The sequence below is a fragment of the Ailuropoda melanoleuca genome, chromosome 18, assembly GCF_002007445.2.
Source record: "Ailuropoda melanoleuca isolate Jingjing chromosome 18, ASM200744v2, whole genome shotgun sequence".
Taxonomy (NCBI): Eukaryota; Metazoa; Chordata; class Mammalia; order Carnivora; family Ursidae; genus Ailuropoda; species Ailuropoda melanoleuca.
The window spans coordinates 29,510,343-29,529,296 of NC_048235.1; the positions used below are offsets into that span (position 1 = coordinate 29,510,343).

The 18,954-nt window shown below is 45.4% G+C and overlaps 2 protein-coding genes across 11 annotated transcripts in view; one reads left to right on the forward strand and one right to left on the reverse strand.

Moving 5' to 3' along the window:
* INTS10 (integrator complex subunit 10) overlaps positions 1–10,322 on the forward strand; it is a 37,565-nt gene extending 27,243 nt beyond the window's left edge. The window contains exons 14-18 of one of the 5 annotated variants that reach the window (XM_019798691.2): positions 1,498–1,577; positions 2,664–2,826; positions 3,733–3,826; positions 6,740–6,817; positions 8,970–10,322. In XM_019798691.2, the coding sequence (XP_019654250.1) occupies positions 1,498–1,577; positions 2,664–2,826; positions 3,733–3,826; positions 6,740–6,817; positions 8,970–9,126 (572 nt within the window). In that variant the 3' untranslated portion in view covers positions 9,127–10,322. Of the gene's footprint in view, positions 1–1,497; positions 1,578–2,663; positions 2,843–3,732; positions 3,827–6,739; positions 6,824–8,886 lie in introns of those variants that run through there. The other 4 variants (XM_019798692.2, XM_011223791.3, XM_002918342.4 and 1 more) reach the window with 4 other exon arrangements.
* Positions 10,323–13,081: 2,759 nt separating this feature from the next.
* The window catches only part of HGSNAT (heparan-alpha-glucosaminide N-acetyltransferase), an 84,422-nt gene continuing 78,549 nt past the window's right edge, over positions 13,082–18,954 (reverse strand). For 4 of the 6 annotated variants that reach the window (XM_034647794.1, XM_034647799.1, XM_034647795.1 and 1 more), the window contains 4 exons: positions 17,311–17,388; positions 16,654–16,724; positions 16,444–16,556; positions 13,082–15,467 (listed from right to left, as the gene is read on the reverse strand). In XM_034647794.1, the coding sequence (XP_034503685.1) occupies positions 15,286–15,467; positions 16,444–16,556; positions 16,654–16,724; positions 17,311–17,388 (444 nt within the window). In that variant the 3' untranslated portion in view covers positions 13,082–15,285. The remainder of the gene's footprint in view (positions 15,468–16,443; positions 16,557–16,653; positions 16,725–17,310; positions 17,389–18,954) is intronic. The other 2 variants (XM_034647797.1, XM_034647796.1) reach the window with 1 other exon arrangement.

Consider the following 18,954-nt stretch of genomic DNA (forward strand, 5'->3'; position numbering starts at 1 on the left):
TCATACCGTCACTGTGGAGACCAGATTGAACGTCTCATTACCTGGTCATACACCTCTTCTAGCTAAATCCCTTAGATCAGTGCTTTTCATACTTGGGTCCTCACCCCCCGGGTCATGAATTTCAACCAGACATTTTCTTTTTTTAATGAGATAGAATATAATATTATTATTAAAATGAATTCATCTCCTAAAAAAAGGTAAGTTGTATTTCAGAATGAACCTTTTGTTTTAGATACATAAACGTGTAAATATGTGCGTACAGGATCTCCTTGATTTCTTGTTACTTTCAACCTCAGGGTAGAGAAGGATTTAGGATATAAAGAGCACACACCATAAGGGAAAAGATTAAGGTCTTCATTTGAAAATATTGCCTAAGGTTTTTTTCCCCCCACAGGTGCACGAGAAAATATATTTAAGAATGTTTATTTCAAGGGGCATCTGGGTGGCACAGCGGTTAAGCGTCCGCCTTCGGCTCAGGGCGTGATCCCGGCGTTATGGGATCGAGCCCCACATCAGGCTCCTCCGCTATGAGCCTGCTTCTTCCTCTCCCACTCCCCCTGCTTGTGTTCCCTCTCTCGCTGACTGTCTCTATCTCTGTCGAATAAATAAAATATTAAAAAAAAAATGTTTATTTCAAGCATTGTTTGTAATAGTGAAAAATTGGAAATCTCAATGTCCACCATAAAAGAATGGATAAATGAATTGTGGCATATGTAAATAGCAGAATACTGTATAAACATTGAAAGTCAGTGAATTAGAGCTATAGGTATTAGTATCGAAAATAGTTTGCAGAAGGATGCATACAGTGTGACACCATTTATATAGTAGACTGAAAACTTGCAAAACTTTCCTCTGTTGTTGCAGAGGAATGAAAAACAGCGCCTTCAGAATAATAGTTACTTTAGGAAGAAGAAAAGAGGACGTGATCTGAAAAGGTGCACAAGAGGCTTCTACTAAATTTGTGATACTTTATATTAAAATCTTTAAAACTGGGTGCCTGAGTGGCTCAGACAGTTAAGCGTCTGCCTTCAGCTCAGGTCATGATCCCAGGGTCCTGGGATTGAGCCCCGCATCTGTCTCCTTGTTTTGCAGGCAGTCTGCTTCTCCCTCTCCCTCTGCCTGCCACTCCCCCTGCTTGTGCTGTCTCTCTCTCAAATAAATAAATAAATAAATAAAATCTTAGAAAAGAAAAAAATCTTCAAAGCAAAATGTTAACGTTTTATATAGCTGGTGTCGAGCACAGAGGTGTTTGTCATACTCTCTATATAATTTTCTCTAAAAATAAAAAGTATTTAAGCAAGGTTAGGAAAGAAGATTGATAAATGAAATCCAGAGATCATTCAAAAACCAATTTCACCATCACTAAATACAATTATTTAATTATATTTGAAATCATATGACTGTTGCTTATCTTTTTTTCTGGAAAGCATCTTAAATATATGCCTCTCAAAGCTGTTTTCTTTGATAACAACACATGTTGTGGGCTTTTGTCCACAGGCTCGGATCTGAAGCTGCTGCCATGTACCAGCAAGGCTATCATGCCGTACTGCCTGCATCTAATGCTGGCTTGCTTTAAGGTAAGCTGAACGTTGACGAGCAGGAACGAAACTGAATTTGGAACACTGCTCTGATAATCTGGAGAGACTTGGTGCTGTGGGGAGAGCGCACGGGCTAGCAGTGAACAAGCACCAGCTCTGGACGGCACTGGGCACAGATGAGCAGGATGTGATCCCCATCCTCAAGCAGTTTACAAATAGACATGGGACGGTTATGCAAATAACCTGCCCATAGTGCTGGTCAGTAAGTATTTTGTGAATCAATGTATGTCAAAACATATTAGCTAGAAGAAGAGAGTACAAATGCCGTCAGGCTCATAGAGGGATGGTGAGTTTATTATCCTAAAGACCAGCGGGGTGAAAGCGTTTCAGGCGTTAGGATGAGCACCAGCAGAGCTGGGAAGGTTTACAGGCTGTTGGAAGAACGCCAGGCCCTTGGCTGCCGGTGGAGCAGAGCCTTAGCGTGCATTTCACCAAGGTTTGTGAGCAAGAGAACAGGAGTACTGAGTCTCTGCTCTAGGGCTGTAATTCCCAGACTTCACTCCTCATCAGAATCCCTTGGGGCAACAGAAACAATTTAAAGTGTGTTTTGAGGCCTCGATGCTCATTTAGTGCTCGGGCTGGTTCTGCACGTCACACTGCCGCTTCCTTCCCTGTTGCTCACTGGCTTTCTGCTCCCCAGTCCATGTTCTCCTCAAACCCTTCTCTCCAACTAGCCTTGCGGCCCACCCTCTACCCGCAACTGCCCCCTTCAAAGAAATCCGCAAATTCTTCTCTCTGCCATACAGAACCACTCAGCTTCTCTCGCCCTTTTCCCAAGTCAGAGCGTCAGGCCTGCCAGGCATGTCCAGCTCCCTCAGGAGGCTCAGTGAACACACTGCCAGTGACCTTGTTCCCAGCACAGAGGGGACCCAAGCTTCTGTGGTTGGGACCCACCCCCCTCAGAAGGCGGTTGTGTTGTGTGCATGGCAAGTGTGTGTTCTGCTTTGTTCCCTAGATCACACATTTGCATACAGCAGCGTTTTTTCAGGGAGTGGTATTGGCATATTTAAGATCACCCCATGATTTCCTCTTCCTTCCGTGTCTGCACAAACCCTTGTCTTGCAGCTCCGAGCTTTCACGGACAGCAGGGACGACATGGCGCTGGGGCATGTGATCGTCTTGCTTCAGCAGGAGTGGCCACGGGGAGAGAATCTTTTCTTGAAAGCTGTCAATAAGATTTGTCAGCAAGGAAATTTCCAATACGAGAATTTTTTCAACTATGTTACAAGTATCCTTTTTCCTGTGTAAGCATAAGAAATTCTGACCTTTTTTTTTTTTTTTTTAGAATAAATGCATAGTACAAGACTGAATTCCAGGTAGAAATAATGGTTTTCTACTATTTTGGGGGAGGAGAGAAAGAATGACGAATAAAAATGGGCCTGTGGCAGCTGGTCTCATGAGAGTCGTAAAAGGCTTCCCAGAGGTGATGCGCAGAATCGGTATCAGCCAGCTCGATTCCACTTCCCACCTCCAGCGACTTCTAGGAAGGTACCTGAGATGCCTGCATTAATAGCCTTCAGGTTCCTGAGAGGCTCAGTGGCTGGTGAGGCCATAGAGTAGAATAGTTCATTGGCCTGCATCTCTCAGCACAGGGCCTCCTGGGGCCTCTCCTGGGGGCACTGGCTGTCCCCTGGGGTTGGCTGTTGGAGCACCGTGTCACAGCCCTTATAGCGGATACTGAGAACCCACCACATGTGCTGCACAGCCCGGCAGTTGCTTTCGGCAGTGGGGAGTGTTGGGTTTCATACTGTTAGGGAAAGCCCACCTTCTTCAGGTTGTGAGGAGCGGGTTATCCTTGTCCCAGCGCCTAGGGTGATATTTCTTAACCGTTTCCGGGATTCAGCACCCCCACTGCCTCTTTCGTTTCTTATTAAGAAAACAAAAGATTTTGCTGTTACGACCATACAGAATGTGTTTAATTAGCATCTGTAGGAGAAACATATTTATCTTTATGGGGTGGTCTGGTTGGTACAAGAATAGTTAGTTTTGAAATCAGACCAGGCCGGATTCCAGTACTGACTCCGGCTAGCTGGGTGGCCGTGGGGAAGTCACTCGGTCACTGCCAGCCTGGTCCTCCTCCGAGAGAGCAGGGCACCTTGTTTCTGCACGTGGTTAACCTGAATCTGGCCTGCAGATATCGATATGCTGGAGGAATTCGCCTACTTAAGAACTCAGGAAGGTGGAAAAATTCATCTGGAGTTACTGCCCAATCAGGGAATGCTGATCAAGTAAGCATGCTGTCCTGCTCTCCCACGTGAAGGGCTCACCTTTCGTGCGCGTGTAGGAAATATTTGCAAGTGTCCGTAGCTTTGAGAAAAGAAAGGAAGCCAAACCTGGTCTCTGTTTTTGAGAGTAGATTTGATTCTAGGTAGCTTTTGAAGTTTGGTGTTTCCTTAACTACATTTCTTGATAAAACATTGCTTAAATTGGGATATTTCTGTCACTTTTGAAACCTTTTCACTAAACAAAAGTCTCATTCATGATACCTTTTCCTTTCCAAAATGTACAGGCTAATCCTATAAATTTCTGGTTAGACATAAAATGTTTTTAATTAAGAAAGAGCCATGCTTAATTAAAGTTGCAGTGGATTAAGAAAAGCTACAGACTTTATTTATCAACTGTACTTGGATTTCAGTGTTTATTTGAAGGCTTCCCAAGCAGTCTCCATTGCTTGCATAGCGCAGGAGAAACTAGCCGGGTCTAGTGCCTCTAAGAAAACCACACCTGCTCCAAGAAATGGTGGGGTGCCTGGTCTCAGGCACGCCCTCCCGCACCTAGATGAAGTTAGTGACCATTTATGATTTTTAAATAGCTCATAAATCTTGCTTCTATCCTTCAATACTCATTGTAGTTTGGATAGATCCTCTGTGCTGTAAATGCCACGTGCAGCTTTATTTTCATACTTCCTCCTTTGCGTCCTGCAGACCCAGCATGGCTGTGACTCAGTGTCACAGTCACTGCAAGAGACTGAGCCCCGAGTGAGAAGAGAGTGTTGCTAAGGCTGAAAGCCTTGTCCTTTTTCTCTCAGTTGTGAAATGAATGAGTTTTCAGTTGTTGAGAGCAAAAATCCACATCTTTTCCTATCTTTGTAGAGCCTTAGAAGTGTTGAGAGGGAAGCAGGAGGTGTGCATTGTGATACGCACAATCGCACACATTTCTTTACTCCTATTAAGAAGAGGGTCTTACGGAATCCGTTCTGAAGAATGGGAGGATTAAGTCGGGTTTTTGTCCTTCATCTTGTAAATATTATTAATAAACATTCTAAACATCTAACATAAAAGAACAAATGCTCTTTCTGAAAACACGAGGCCTTTATGCATTAGGCTGCTTAGGCAAGACGGGCTGGACATGCTCACCTTTCCATCTCCATTCCCTTCCCTAAGACTGCAGATAAAAACTAGGGGGAAAATGTGGCATGTGGAAAATAGTCTTAGCGGTGTTCGAGAACAAAGATGACTTGTTGATATGGGAGCTTAGGTAACCCCTTTTGTGGGCTTAAAAATGAAAGATTTCCAGGTTTTGAGGCTGGATATATAAAACAAAGTTAATATTAATAGCTTTTTAGTTAATTCACTGTACAAATTATCATAATATAGGAACGGCCTTAGAGTCAACTGCATTTACTTAAGGTTAAAGTTATAGATGATATCTCCCTTCAGATAGTGCTTAACTGTGGGAATTTGAGTGAATGGACTGTTACAAAATCAACAGTTGGATCTCGAACTTCATTATACTGAACCTTTCTTCTGTAGCTAGTTTGTATTGAGCTGAATAGTGACATGGTTACGTGCCGACAACCCCTAGGACAAAGAATGAAAGCAGGTGGACACCCTGCTTTCATTATCTTGGACACCCAGATAATATCACTGTAAAGAGTTGCTTAGGGCAAGGCAGGGATGCACAACATGAATTTCTAGGCTTTGGGAGAGAATTCCAGGCTCCCCCACCTTGGTCAATATAAACTTTAATGTCTTCTAACTCCCTGTAGGAGACCATTAAGCCTCTTAGGAAGCCTGCTGTTCTGTCCATTTGGAAGCAAGAATAGGGATTGTTACTTACTGAGCTGACCTTCTAGAAATTTGCCCAGTCTTCACTGTGCGAGTCTCACAGTTCATTTGAAGCCTACGTTTCACATTACTTAACGCCTAACCAGCGGGAGAAGCAAGGTGCATAAAGCCCGAGTGCTCTTACTAAGGGGGGTAGGGTTAGAATCTTGAGGAAAACTGTCTATATTCCTTTTCCCTTTGGGTTCCAAACAAATTCTCTGAAGCCATCGCAGACCTTTTGGGTGGCGCCTCCCGCTGAGTGCCAGAGGTGTTGTGAGCAGTGTACAGCCCTCCCCTGGGGTAAGGCTGTGAGTCCGTCCTGGTCTGCTCGATGCTGGCGGGTCCAGTACCAACGCTGAGGGCACCCGGGGGCTGGCCACAGAACAAAGACGCTTTGTCCTCACGTACTCCAAAATAGAGAACTATCTCTTTGCTGATACTTGCAGTACCCTAGTTGCGTTAGACTAGGTGAAAATGGAAAAACTGTGTCCTGTGCACAAAATCTTTGTTTCGAATTCTGCAAAGCCATGGGTCCCAGACTCTTTTTTCCCCCCCATCTGTTCCTTTTCTCAATACTTTCTGAAATTCAGGCTCAACCTTTCTCAATCAAAAACAGCCCCTCTAGTATTCCTGGAAGGGCCTCTTCAATTTGGGGCTTCAATCCTGGCAAAGATGGTTACCAAAAGCCCCCAAGTTTATCTCTGGGATTGGTGGGGGCATGAGCAGAGTGGAGGCTGAAGGAAGCTGGATTCAAAAACGTGTCTTCTCGAGTGTGACTCCCTCTCCGCACTACCGTTCAATTGCGTCTCGTCATCCTCTTCCTCGGTGGTGGTTTTTACACCAAATCTCGAGTGGGCTGAGCTCGGGGCCCAGGAACAAGATGCTGTGGACGTGCCCCAGCACCAGGTGCAGGGAGAGGACTGCTAGCTGCTCCCGTCCTCCTGAAAGACACTGCTGTGGCCCGGGGCCCGTGGAGGTTCAAGGGTTTCTGCATCGTCTGTTCCAGTCTTGTGCATTTTCTCTGGCGTGTTGTTTTTGCAGTGCAGGGTGAGTCGGTGTGGGTGTTTGAATGCTGCTGTTTGCTGTTTTTTAAAGGCCTTCTAGCCCTCCCATGGGGTTACTGCAGCAGGAATTCTTACCTGTGCTTCAGCCCAGCATACAGACTGCTGACAGGTACCACGTGGAAAAACACCTGCTCATAGTGTGCCGTTTTGTCCACATGTCGTACTGCCCATGGTTTCCAGCTCTCTGTTCCTCAGTGCTCTTTTTCATGCTTGCTTTATTTTTTTAATTTGTTCTGCATTCCTTGGCAAACCATCTGGTTGTAATATTGTAACATTTCTTATTTTTTTTCCATAAGTTGCCAGTGTTTTTGTGTTCGATTTAAAAATCATTATGGATCTGGAAAAAAAAAAACCGAAAGTTATATAAAACTGTGTTAGATTAAGCATTAGGTTAGGCACTAGACTGTGATTCTCTTTTGGTAAAACATAAGGCATTCAGTCACAAATATTTAAGGATGCCAAAGTTCATTTTAAGTAACTTTTTATTCATGGATTTCCGTACTAGTGACCAGTGTTGATGTTCTGGTCTTACTGGGCCTTAGCACAGCATTTACTGATTTTTCAGCCCTTCCCTTTCTAAACTGAAAATACTTGGTATGCTGCATTTATTAGCTGCTTTCTCCTGTCCTTAAAGCGCAAAAGCTAACTAATTCTCTTCTTCATCCAAACTCACCAGAGGGATAGAGGCTGACAGACACACAGTGGAGTTGTATTGCTTTATCTGTAGAAGCAATACCACTGAACCGTGATCAGCAGGACACGACGTTTTATTATATTTTTTCTAGCACCAAGGGAAGAGTTTGCTTTGAGCTTTCAGAGCCCTTTAGCTTGTCTGCAAATACCGGTAACTCGGTTGCTCAGGGGTTGGCTCCCGTCAGGGGTCGCAGGCTGGGACCCAGAAGGACAGTATCTCAGGACAGCTTAAGTGGGTCTGTGCCTATTCCCAGTGGGCCTCGTGGCCTTAGCCTCACTGACACCGTGTCCGTATTACTGAGTTAACCAGCCGACTTCACTAGAAATGTCCACAGAGAACTGTTTTCTCTATGGCACTGCTGCTGTTTACTGAGTTCTTTCAAATGCCCACAGGCATTGTAGACTGTCCTGTAATATCTTTACTAGTCTGACAGAGCCCAATTTAGTTTTTTCTTCTGTTGCGTTGCAGCTCTCTGACTTCTGTTGTACTTGTTTTATATGACAATACACAAGTTTAAAAACAAAAAACAGGAACATTTTAGAGTGGTTTCGACAGTTTTGTTTTGGCCGATGCATAAAAATCTAATTTTAAATCCCTGTTACTGTTCTGAGGGAAGTTAGGCAGTCAAGGTGGGGAATGGAGGTGCCTTCTCTTGGTCTAAATCTACTAAAGTACTGACCTGGTAGTTAGAACTCCTTTCCTTTTAACAACCCATTGAGTTCTGCTAGATTTTTCTTTTCCTTTCTTCATTTTGACGTCTTAAGTTTTCTGGGATTTCTTTTGTGAGCTCCTTCCCCACAGCACAGCTTTTGGGTGTAGCTCGAACTGTTCTCGTTCCCCCGCTGACCCTCCCACAGATGTGCACGTCTCCTGAGCACACGGACCAGATCTGGTCCCCAGGAGGCCTTTGCAGGGCACTGGCTGTTCTGCAGTGAGTCCGCTTCTCTCTCCCCACCTCTGCTAGATCTCGTCTTGGGACCTCCAACTCCTCCAGCTTCTCAAACAGATGGGAGTCTGGATGGGCTTAGCAGAGCTGTCCTGTTCTGCCATCACCGGGAGAGAGACGCGCTTGGAACCCCAGTGGCTGGGCACAAGCCCCAGACCTTTCTGAGCCTTATCCCAGAGCCCCAGCCCCCAGCTCAGTGTGGCGACTGGCTCGTTCTGGCTTCCCTCCTCCCTGCTGCTGCCTCTGCACTCGGCCGGCTTGTCCGGACGTGAATTGTGTGGCCACGTGGACTGGGCTCGGTTGGCCCAAAGTAACAGAACCGTGCACAAGTCAGCACAGGGATGCATAGTGTCAGAGCTGCAAGAGTTCAGAAGCAGAGCAGGTGGCATTTTACTGGACATTCAGATGTTTAAACTAGCCTTTTATTGAGGAGGAAACGTCACTCTAGTTTAATGTCTTTCTGAGAAGGAATGGGCAGGGGGTTGTTTGGTTAGGGCTTTTCTTCCTTTTTGAATTTCTTTACTTAGATTTGAGTCAGGTTTTACTCCTGCCCCAGGAACGCTGACCAGTGACGCCGGCGCTAACTGTGGTGTCCATCTGTTTCCCTGTCGCTGCCCTCAGGCACCACACGGTCACTCGGGGCATCACCAAGGGCGTGAAGGAGGACTTCCGCCTGGCCATGGAGCGCCAGGTGTCGCGCTGTGGCGAGCACTTGACGGTCGTGCTGCACCGGTTCTGCGTCAATGAGAAGGTCCTGCTCCTTCAGACTCTGGCCTGACGGGGCCCTTTCCGCCGGAGGAAAGGCGGCTCGGAGCGCGGGCTATTTTGTGAAGACACAAAGCCTTCATAAACGTTGCTGTTAAAACTCTTAGAGGAAAACCGTCTGAGTTCCAGCTCCTTGGTTGCTTAAAAGTAGTTCCCAAGAGTCTGAGAAGCTATTTCTATTTTTCAGAGTCATTTTCGTAATTTTTCGTAAAACAGAAGAACCTGTTTTGTAAATAAAAATCATCCTAAGTTTGGGGCTTTTAAAAATGTATTTTAGTTCCGGTGAGTTTCTGACCAAGAGTGTGCTTTACGTAAGTGAATGTTATTCATGACCTCAAGGTCTTATTTTCCATAGTTAGGCGTTGGTAGGTATTACATATCAACAGGCTTTCAGACCTTTTCAGGAAGTTTTCATACCAAACACCTTTACGCCAGAATGAACTTGAGTGAACTTCCAGCGAGGGAGCTGCGGGTGGGGGTCTGTGCACCAGCCCGGGGAAGACACCTCCTCCCTGCCCCCAAGTTTGATACCCTGTGGCCCAGCTCCCAGCCCTGGCTCTGCCCGGCCCCTTACTGCCCTGTACCGGGACAGGTTAAGTCCCCTGTGCCTCAGGCTCGGCCTTGGAACACAGAGCTGATGGCACTTCCCTCACAGGCCGTGAAGACCAAGTGTTCCCTCACGTGCCGTCTGTGGAAGGACACCTTGTGTGTCCAGCTGGGCCAGTGTTAGCTCTCAGGTTTATTTTCTTCTTTTCCTGTTCTGAAATATATCAGGTAAACGTCAAACAAATACCTGTTTCTAGGGGCTACTTAATGAGAGGGCTAAGAAGTTAGTTGCTTTGCATTAAAAGTTTTAGATCTACAGTTGACCCTTGACAAACGTGGGGGGCCCCTGGGGGCGCCAGCATGCCCACCTACCCATCCACTGCACAGTCGGAAATCCACCTATAATGATTCCCAAAAAATTTATTTACTAATAGCCTACTGTTGACTGGAAACCTTACTGATAAACTGTTGATTAACAAATAGTTTGTATGTTATATGATTTATATACTATATTCTTAAAGCAAGCTAGAGAAAAGAAAATCCTAAAAATACATTTATAGTACTATACTGTAAAAAATGTGTATAATTGGACCCATTCTTTTCAAACCTGTGTTGTTCAAGGGTCAACTCTATTAAAATCAATAAAGTGGTTTAAGTAATAGACATCTATCTCAGAAAATACTCCACCTAGCTTGTTTTAAAGTGTTTATCAATTTAATATTGATTTAATATGAGTTGATTACAAATATATAAACCATCCTGTTGTTTTGATTGAGGAGTGTTGTTGGCCCATAACTGCTTCCAAATTAAACACATTTTGGTTTTATACATTCCTCAGATCAGTATTTGGGGGCAGCATACATCAAAACAAGACTTTCTGATACCCAGATGTGTAGGCACCAGATAAAGAGCCAATCACCTTTTTTTTCCCCCAGTGGTGCCACTCCTGTGTGAAGAATTGCAGGGGAAATGCCATAGAATAAAATGGGAACTCAGACCAAGTTTGCAGACAAGGCAGAGTGGGGTGGGGTGGGACTGCTGACCTCTGACTCATGAGGACCCATGCACACCCCTTGCACTGAGATGTGACCAAACTCCAAAACAGCTACTAGCAGCGTAAGGCCGCGTACCCAGGATGACCCTAGCCCCCTTAAAATGCCCGCCTTAGAAAGCTGCACGCTCACAGGATGTATTTGATCCAGCCCGAACATGGTGGTGAGCAGATAGGTCCCTGAACCCCCTCTTAGAGCAATTATTTTTAGAAAGCTGGCAATTATAAATCCTTCCGCTGCCCTTTGAGATGTGAAACTACCACCGGAACCCATCTCTGTAAGGACTCAAGCTGTGTCCGAAACGTAAATATCCAGGAGAAGGGCCTAGTTCAGGTGGCACCTTGCTTCAACGTGCCCCACCACCTCCCATCATAAAGATAAGGGGCGAAGCGCCAACTCACAAATCCAGCTGGCCTTGTCACACAGACCAACCCCATCGCACCCCTCGCTGCCTTTCCGTTAGCACCCCCAGCCTTTAAAGTCTCCAGCCGTTATTTCCAGGAAACTGGTTCAGTTCACACTGGACCCCCAGTGCAGTCAAGTCTGCCCTCCCCACTTCATTAGAATGGCTTTATTTCTCTTTGACACGGGACAGGCATCACCTGGGATTGGTTAAACTGACACAAGCGGTCTCCGGGCCAGAGCCATGTCACAGACAGGATTTGGCTAGATGGTGGTACGAGTCTACAAGCTAAACGACCTCTGGAGTTTAGTACCAGCCGGAAAACTATCCCGTATCAAAGTAAAAGTGCATGACTACAAACCATCAAGTTTTGACAAGAACAGCCCCATAAAAGGTGGGAAAACCAAAGACCTGAGTTTCTGTCCAGCTCCAGTAGTCAGGACAGAATTCCACCAGAACCCAAAATGGTAATGGACACTGTGGGAAACCATGTGCTCTGCACTGCAGGGAGCAAAGCCAGCTGTCCACACGGCTAGCACTTTGGATGGAATTCTGCAGAGGAAAGCCAGCAAGATAACGGCATCTTTTGTCAATGGCAGTGTTCTGACATACACAATTAGATAAGGGGTTTATGAGGTCTGAGGCATTTTATGACATAAGGCAAACATCTAGCATTTCCATCAACTTTGAATTTAGAAATGCATGTAGCCTTAAAAAAAAAAAAAACCACACACGCCGTGTTTTCAAACTAATGCCCAACAAATACTGATTACCAAGAGAAAAATGTTGGCTCACTACACGCTGGTGAAAACAGATTACACAGGCAACTAAAGATAAACACTAGCAATGTGTTTTCCCACCTCATTTCGAAGTTCCAACAAAAGGAGTTAAAAATCTCAAAGGCTGAAATTATGCCAGAAGCTGCATTTGTTAATAGGGTCTTGGATCTTACCACGTATTGCTTAGTGTTTTTAAAGTCCTACCCCTAATTTTTTACAATTGATAGGGATCTCTTCCTGAAAAGCAGTGTGATATGTTGAGAAACTTTCTCAAAAGTCCATTTATCTCCCACATTTATTTGGAAAATAGAATTACATTAAAGGAAAAATAAAAACTATTACGTTGGAATTTCATTTAAGGTGACACCGTTTAATACATTTGGGATTATTGCACATTTATAGAAGATGTCCTTTATTGAACAGAGTGGAAAAAAGTGTAAGGCAAGAATTTATTCACTTAATTATAAATAAGAATGAGTAATGGAAGTACAAAAAAATGTATAAACAACTTCCAATTACTACATCCCTACTCTAGAACAGTATTTTGGACTTTATTACTTTAAGAACTGGACCCCCGTCCGTTCCCAAAGCAGGTTGTCCGCGTAGCCATGCCGTGGGCTCATCGGTCCACAGTCCCTTGTCACTGCTGGTTTCACAAGTCAGATAGATGAGAGGCTCGTAGCCAGTGAGACACAAGGGGAGGGCTGCTGAGAGGCTTCTGGGGAGGGTTTGCGGTCTAACGAAGTCACAAGATGGACAGAGGGGAAGCCCTCTCCTTGGGGTTGGTGTCACAGTCCCTGAGTGTGTGTGGCTATCATGGTGTGGTGGCCTTACAGGCGAGTGAGCTGAAGCCAGCCTACCTGGGGCCTTCTTACATGAGGCAAGTTTTCCTTTAAACCCAGCTGGATCAGGATTTCCTTGTCCTTACAGTTCAATACACCCTGATATATACTCCCCAGTTCAAGAAAGGCTTCTGGATAACATCCGGAGAGGTCCAACTCAGCCTGACTTACTGGGATTTGGGACGACACACTGTGACCATCCATGACTCACTGCAAGAGAAGGGTAGCAACAGGTTTCCTCACCAACTGTCCCCTTACACATTAGGAAAAGGAACATCTTCAGGGGGCACTCTGGACACAGCGCTTTCATCAGCACTTAGATATTAAAAACGAAAACCACTATTGCTTTGCTTTGATAAATGTTTATTTAGCGCCTGCTAAGTATGAGGCACTGTGTGTGCACCACGAGGAATATACAGATGAACAAGACATAATGCTCGCCCTTAACAAGTTCACAGTCTAGCGTGGGAAATGCGACACGTACACAAGTCACTATCATACCAGGCAGAAAGCGATAAATGCCATGAGACTGATCCCAGTAAGATATCATGAGAGGAAGAAAATATTACTTTTGGATGAGAATACGAGATTAGAGAAGGTGTTTCAGAAGTAGGGGGTCTAAAGGTCAAGTGTACCCAGGAGAAAATTAAGGGGAGAAAGTAAAGCAGGAAGACTGCCCTCAAAATCAGAAGCAGGAGGTACTAAGTGCTGCGCGGGGAGGAGCCTGGCCGCCGGCGGAGGCGGGGTGGGCGGGGCCCGGGCGGGGGGCGGGGCCAAGCAGCCGGAAAGTATGTCCGGCTCCCCCGAGCGTGGTTCTGTACACACACACGTCAGGCACCGCGGTTCCGACGTCGAGGGAAGCTGGTGTGTGGAGATCTTACCCGAGCTCTGCTGCATAAAGCTTAGTCTGGAGGCAACGGACCGCGACTTGACAGAGGAACGACTGAGGGACGGAGGCCCGGACTAGAGAGACGAGGCAGCCGCAGCGCCAAGGCAGGAGTTTCAGGGGGAAGAGCCGGGAATGAAGAGGCGTGGAGAGGGGGGCACAGAGGAGGTAAGGTGAGTGAAAGGTGACGGAGTTTCACAGCTAGAGACAGAGAAGGAGCCATTCACGGAGCTGGGAAAATCCAGGGGGCAGTCTGAACTTGGGCAGAGCGGCGGGAGGACGGGGCGCTGACGTGCCGCCGGCGTCCGGGCGGAGGGTCCCGCGGGCAGCGACCGCTGGGGCTGGGGGTTCGGGGGAGAGTGCAGGCGGAGCACAGGCAGAGGTCGTCTGTGCTGTGCTGACGGCCGGAGCGACGTGGAGGTGGCCTCGGCTCGGCTCGCCACGGAAGGGAGGGCTGACGTACTATTCCACCTTTTCCTCCTCACGGAATTCTCACAGAAAATTCGTTAAGCATGATGCATCATAGGAAGAGTGCTGTTTCTCTTAGCGTGTTCTCCTGTCTTCACTCCTGAGAAACTATCTCCAGTTTTGCGACTCCACACAGGAAAGTGCCTCCACTGTGGAGGGTCATTCTGAAAGGATTTACTCCAATGAGAGTTGTTTTTTAACCTTTTCATTATCATTTATTTTGAAGAGTTTTCTGTAATAAAATTTTCCTAAGGACTTCAGAAAAGCTGCGGATGTATCCCACCTGAATGAGCCTAAGAGTTGCAAGGAACCAGAGAGGTCATCACTGTCTCCTTCATTTCACAGATGAGGGAACCGAGGCCCAGAGAGACCATGGGACTTGCTGACATCTTATACGGCAGGGATGGCAAAGCTGGTGCCACAAACAAGACAGTGTGCTTTTCTCTGCCACACTATAGCCCTGAGTGCCAGCCACCATCTAGACACACAGTGAGAAAGACAGACAAGTGCAGACAGCCAAGTGGGTGTGTAAGTATTGTAACTATAAGCGAGAGTGGCTGGGAATAACACATCTGTATCTTAATGTCTTTTTCAAGTGGGGAAAAGGAGAGAATGCCTTCCAACAGAAAGGCATTTTCTGGACCCACCAATGCCTTGCAGATCTGAAAAGGAAATTACTCTTTCTTGAAATATTAAATTGCACTTAACCACAGAAAATATTTGGCTGCATCACTACACATCCCATTCGATAAGCCTTCCAGTCAGCCACAACAGAAATGATGGTATTCTTGGCTGGCATGTGTGCACATGGAAGGACAGTCTACAGGAAAACAAGATCAATAAAAATTAGACTTTAGATCGTTTTATCCATCACAGAAGCAAAATGCCCATGGCAATTTCCTTTTGAAGAGTTAAATGAGAAATCCTTAAAATGAAGTTCTAAATACATCCATTTACATGGAAGATGGAGAAAAAAGACAATTATATTCCAAACATCTAAGTCCCAAATATACATAGTTCTGATGAACAGCCGCATCATAGTAAACCAGCCAGAGTGCATCAGCATCTTCCCCAATCATTGGGAAATACACATCCTACTGATTTTAGAATTCATGGTTCCCTTTAATAAAGGCTGATTCAACACTCCCCCACAGCCCACTAGAGTCTCTGCCAGCAAAGCATTTCAGCTGGAGCTGTCAGATTTTCCAGAAAACCTTCTTTTTATAGAGAACATAGGCAATGAGCACCCAAATTGCAGTGGCAACTATGTTCTGAGTTAGATGCTCTTTGTGTGACTGGTTGTCCTGCAGCTTCCACTGAAAGGGGAAGTAGTTCTCAAACACCTCGTGGCCAACATACACCAGAATAGAGTTCATTCCTGGAGGAGAGATACAGAAAATAATATTTTCCTGAGTCACATCTGATCATGTATTTAATTCTTGAAATTTGACTTTAGTCCAATGAAAAAAACAAAAAGCACACACTGCCAAAAATAAGTAATATATACCTTAAATGCTTAAGTGTAAGCTACATCAAGAATTAGAAAATATTTATAATGATGTAATTCTTGAATACTAAATCTGCAAGGAGAGCCAAAATCATGAACTTATCTTTTCTAGACCAGAAACTTGAGGTCAGAAAAACGTAACCGTCACTAGAATTGGAGGGCTGAAGTGAGTCACTGAAATGACTGGGTCTAGGGTGCCTAGGTGGCTCAGTCAGTTAAGCGTCCGACTCTTGCTTTCAGCTCAAGTCATGATCACAGGGTCCTGGGATCAGGCCCCAAGGCGAGATCTGTGTTCAGTGCGGGGTCTGCTTGAGATTTTCACTCTCTCTCTCTCTCTCTCTCTCCCCTTCTGCCCCTCCCCACCCTGCATGCACATTCTCTCTTTCTCTCAAATAAATAAATTAATCTTTACCAAAAAATGATCGGGTCTTTCCCTCAGTCTCCTGTAGAATTGCATCAAAACTATTCCATTTATCTCTTGATATTTCTTATGTATTATCTATAAGGTAGTACATTTATACTCAGAAAAAAGGCATGGCCCCATTGCTGAAGCATTAGAAACTGAATGATATGCCCTGGATCGATTCTGATGCTCCACAACTCAGGACTGCCTGAAGAAACAAATGCAACTTGGTTGTGACCCCACAATCTAAACAGATAAAATGGGTGGACTGCTTTGGAACTGGCCAGGCATGTCCTGCATGTAGCCCCAGCTGCTTTCTCCCTCAGCCAGCATCTTGGAAACCTGCCACTCGGGGCGAGGTCGCAGCACTAGGCATGCTCAGCTGTCTCTGGGCTGGCCCACTAGGTGACCGTCATCAACTCCGAGCTTAAGAGGTTTGTTTACCTGGGTAGAAGAATGGGGTTCCCGTCCACAGTCCCTTCACGTCCACAATGGGATACAGGATAAGCAGGATGAAGAAGGCAAAGGAGCTCAGTGTGGTGACATACGAAATGGACCTACAAGGCGAATGAGGTGTTTCAGGGCTCCTGAGGAGCGCATCCAGTGACAGGAAGATCAACCCAACATTCAAATGACACTATTTTCTATACCTACCACAGATTTTTGTTTATTGGAATAAAGCCTTCATTTTCAGAAACTTTTGTCAACGCAACAGAAATAAGCCCCTATAATGGGGGAGAAGGACGTTAGTTTTGTTTAATAATAATCTCAAAAAACTTCCATCAAAACTGGAAAATATGTTATTTAGTTACTTAGGGAGGGCTGAAAATTGTGTCTTCTTTTTTTTTTTAAGTGGAAAACTATTTTCAAGATGCATAACTAAAAATGTTCTCCAATAAAAATCTCCAAAGCATTCTCTTGAGTCGATGGTAAACCAATAAATAAATTAGAGAGGAAACATGAGGGATAAAATGAACAGCCCAACTTTCAACTCTCCGTCACCGGGAAATCTGGAAGCAGACTTCTGGAAGCTGTTACCGTGCCCTTCCTGGTCTGGCTCCCCACCAGGACCTACACTATTTCCTCACGATTCCGGTTGGCCGTTCAAAGGCAAACATAAGAATTTATAAAGACATTTGCCTAAGAAAATAAACCTGAGAGTTGAGGTGTAAAGATGTGTTCCTCTCCGCTGTTCCTGTGAAAAATGTAACTCGTGTGCTGTGGTGACAGCTGCTGTCCAGTGCTGCTGAACATTTTCTTTCTTTGAAACATGTATGGACAGGATTTTAGTAAGGAATGCCAGTTACTTACTAGAAAACAACACCAGGCAGTGAATCTGATCAGAATGTCTTTGGTCTGATCCTTGTAATACAAGAGTATTTTTCCTGCCTGGAGAAGAAAACACAGATGACCAAGAGAACTGCTTAAGGTATATTCGTGTTTCGTCTTCATCCACCGTCCTAGTCACTCAACAGACTGATCTGCCAGGCATGCTGCTAGACGCCGGGATCACCGAGAGGAATGGAACGTCACCCCTGCCCTTGATGGCTGGCCACCAAGGCACAGGGGACTCCTTAGGAGGATGGGAGGACACGCCAGAGAGGAAGAGCCATCTGGTTGAGGCTACCAGTGCAAAGCAGGAAGAACATCTGGGCAGAATGGAACAGCATGCACCGAAACTGGTCAAATGGCTGAAAGAACATGCGTCCCTGAGCTGCAGGTCACTGAGAAAGGCTAGAGGGTTGGGAAGGGCGGGAAGGTGGGAGGCAGGTAGGCTTGCGGATCTCACTGGTGAGGCATGGGCTTTCTCCCATGCATGAGAGGGAGCTCAGGAAAGTCACTTCTACCCCCACGCCAAAAAAACAGTCACAAGGGACCAGCCCAGACTGGCCTGCTGGACGGCCCGCTCTGGCAGCAGTACAGAGGAGGGACAGGGTGGAACTAGAGGCAGAAACAGAAACAGTACAATCTGGACTTTGCCCCAAAATCCCCTGAAATTAGGAATTAATTTCTGAAAAACATCAAAGAATAAGAATATGTTCATAATAATTTGTAACTAAAGCTAAAATTTATTAATTTTTTCTATTTGCCAGTTCTTAGAATTTTACATGAATTAACTTATTCAGTCCTCTCAACACCTTTCTGAAGTAGGTGCTATCGGAGCACAGACGCATGAACATGCCCGAGGCTACCCAGCTGGAAAGTGGTAGAGCAGGGCTCAAGCCCAGCCAGTGCGGCCCCCGGTCTGCACTCCTAACCCTACCCCAGGCTGCTCTTGTGGGTGCAAATTCACCCCTGCAGATCTGCAGATGCAGGGATTAAATGAACATATGTGAAAGCACCCACTGTGAACTATAAAGTGCTAAAGGGGTGAGTATAGAGCAGTATTTCTAAATATGAGTCGCCAAATTGGACCTGCGCTGTCCAATATGGCAGCCACTAGCCACAGGAAACTATTTGAAATTAAATTTAAATTAATTAAATGAAGTTTAAAATTTTGTTCCTTGGTCATACTAGCCACATTTCAAGTACTCAAAAGCCACATGGACATGAATATTTTCATCAGAGCCTTCCATCAGCTACTTTACAGGCTTTTCCCTCCCCCCAGTTAGCTCTGCTCAAATAACAGTTTCAAACATCAATAAGGAGAACTTTAGGGGGAAAAAAATCTAGACTCCTCAGAATTTTAACAAAATTGCATGTGAGATAAACCAAGAACAACCTGTACTGACTCATACAGTATGCATAACCTGAAACCATACAGAGTGTGCACAAAAGAAATGTGACAAGGGGGGGACACAGGGACTTCCCAACACCCAGTACCCAAACATTCTGCACATTCCAGCAGGGAGACCTTTTACCCAGAAATTGCTATGCCTCCATTGCCAAGATAAGCCATATAAACAATGAAAATTTGGGGGGAGGGGGGGAGACATATAGGAATTATACCTAATT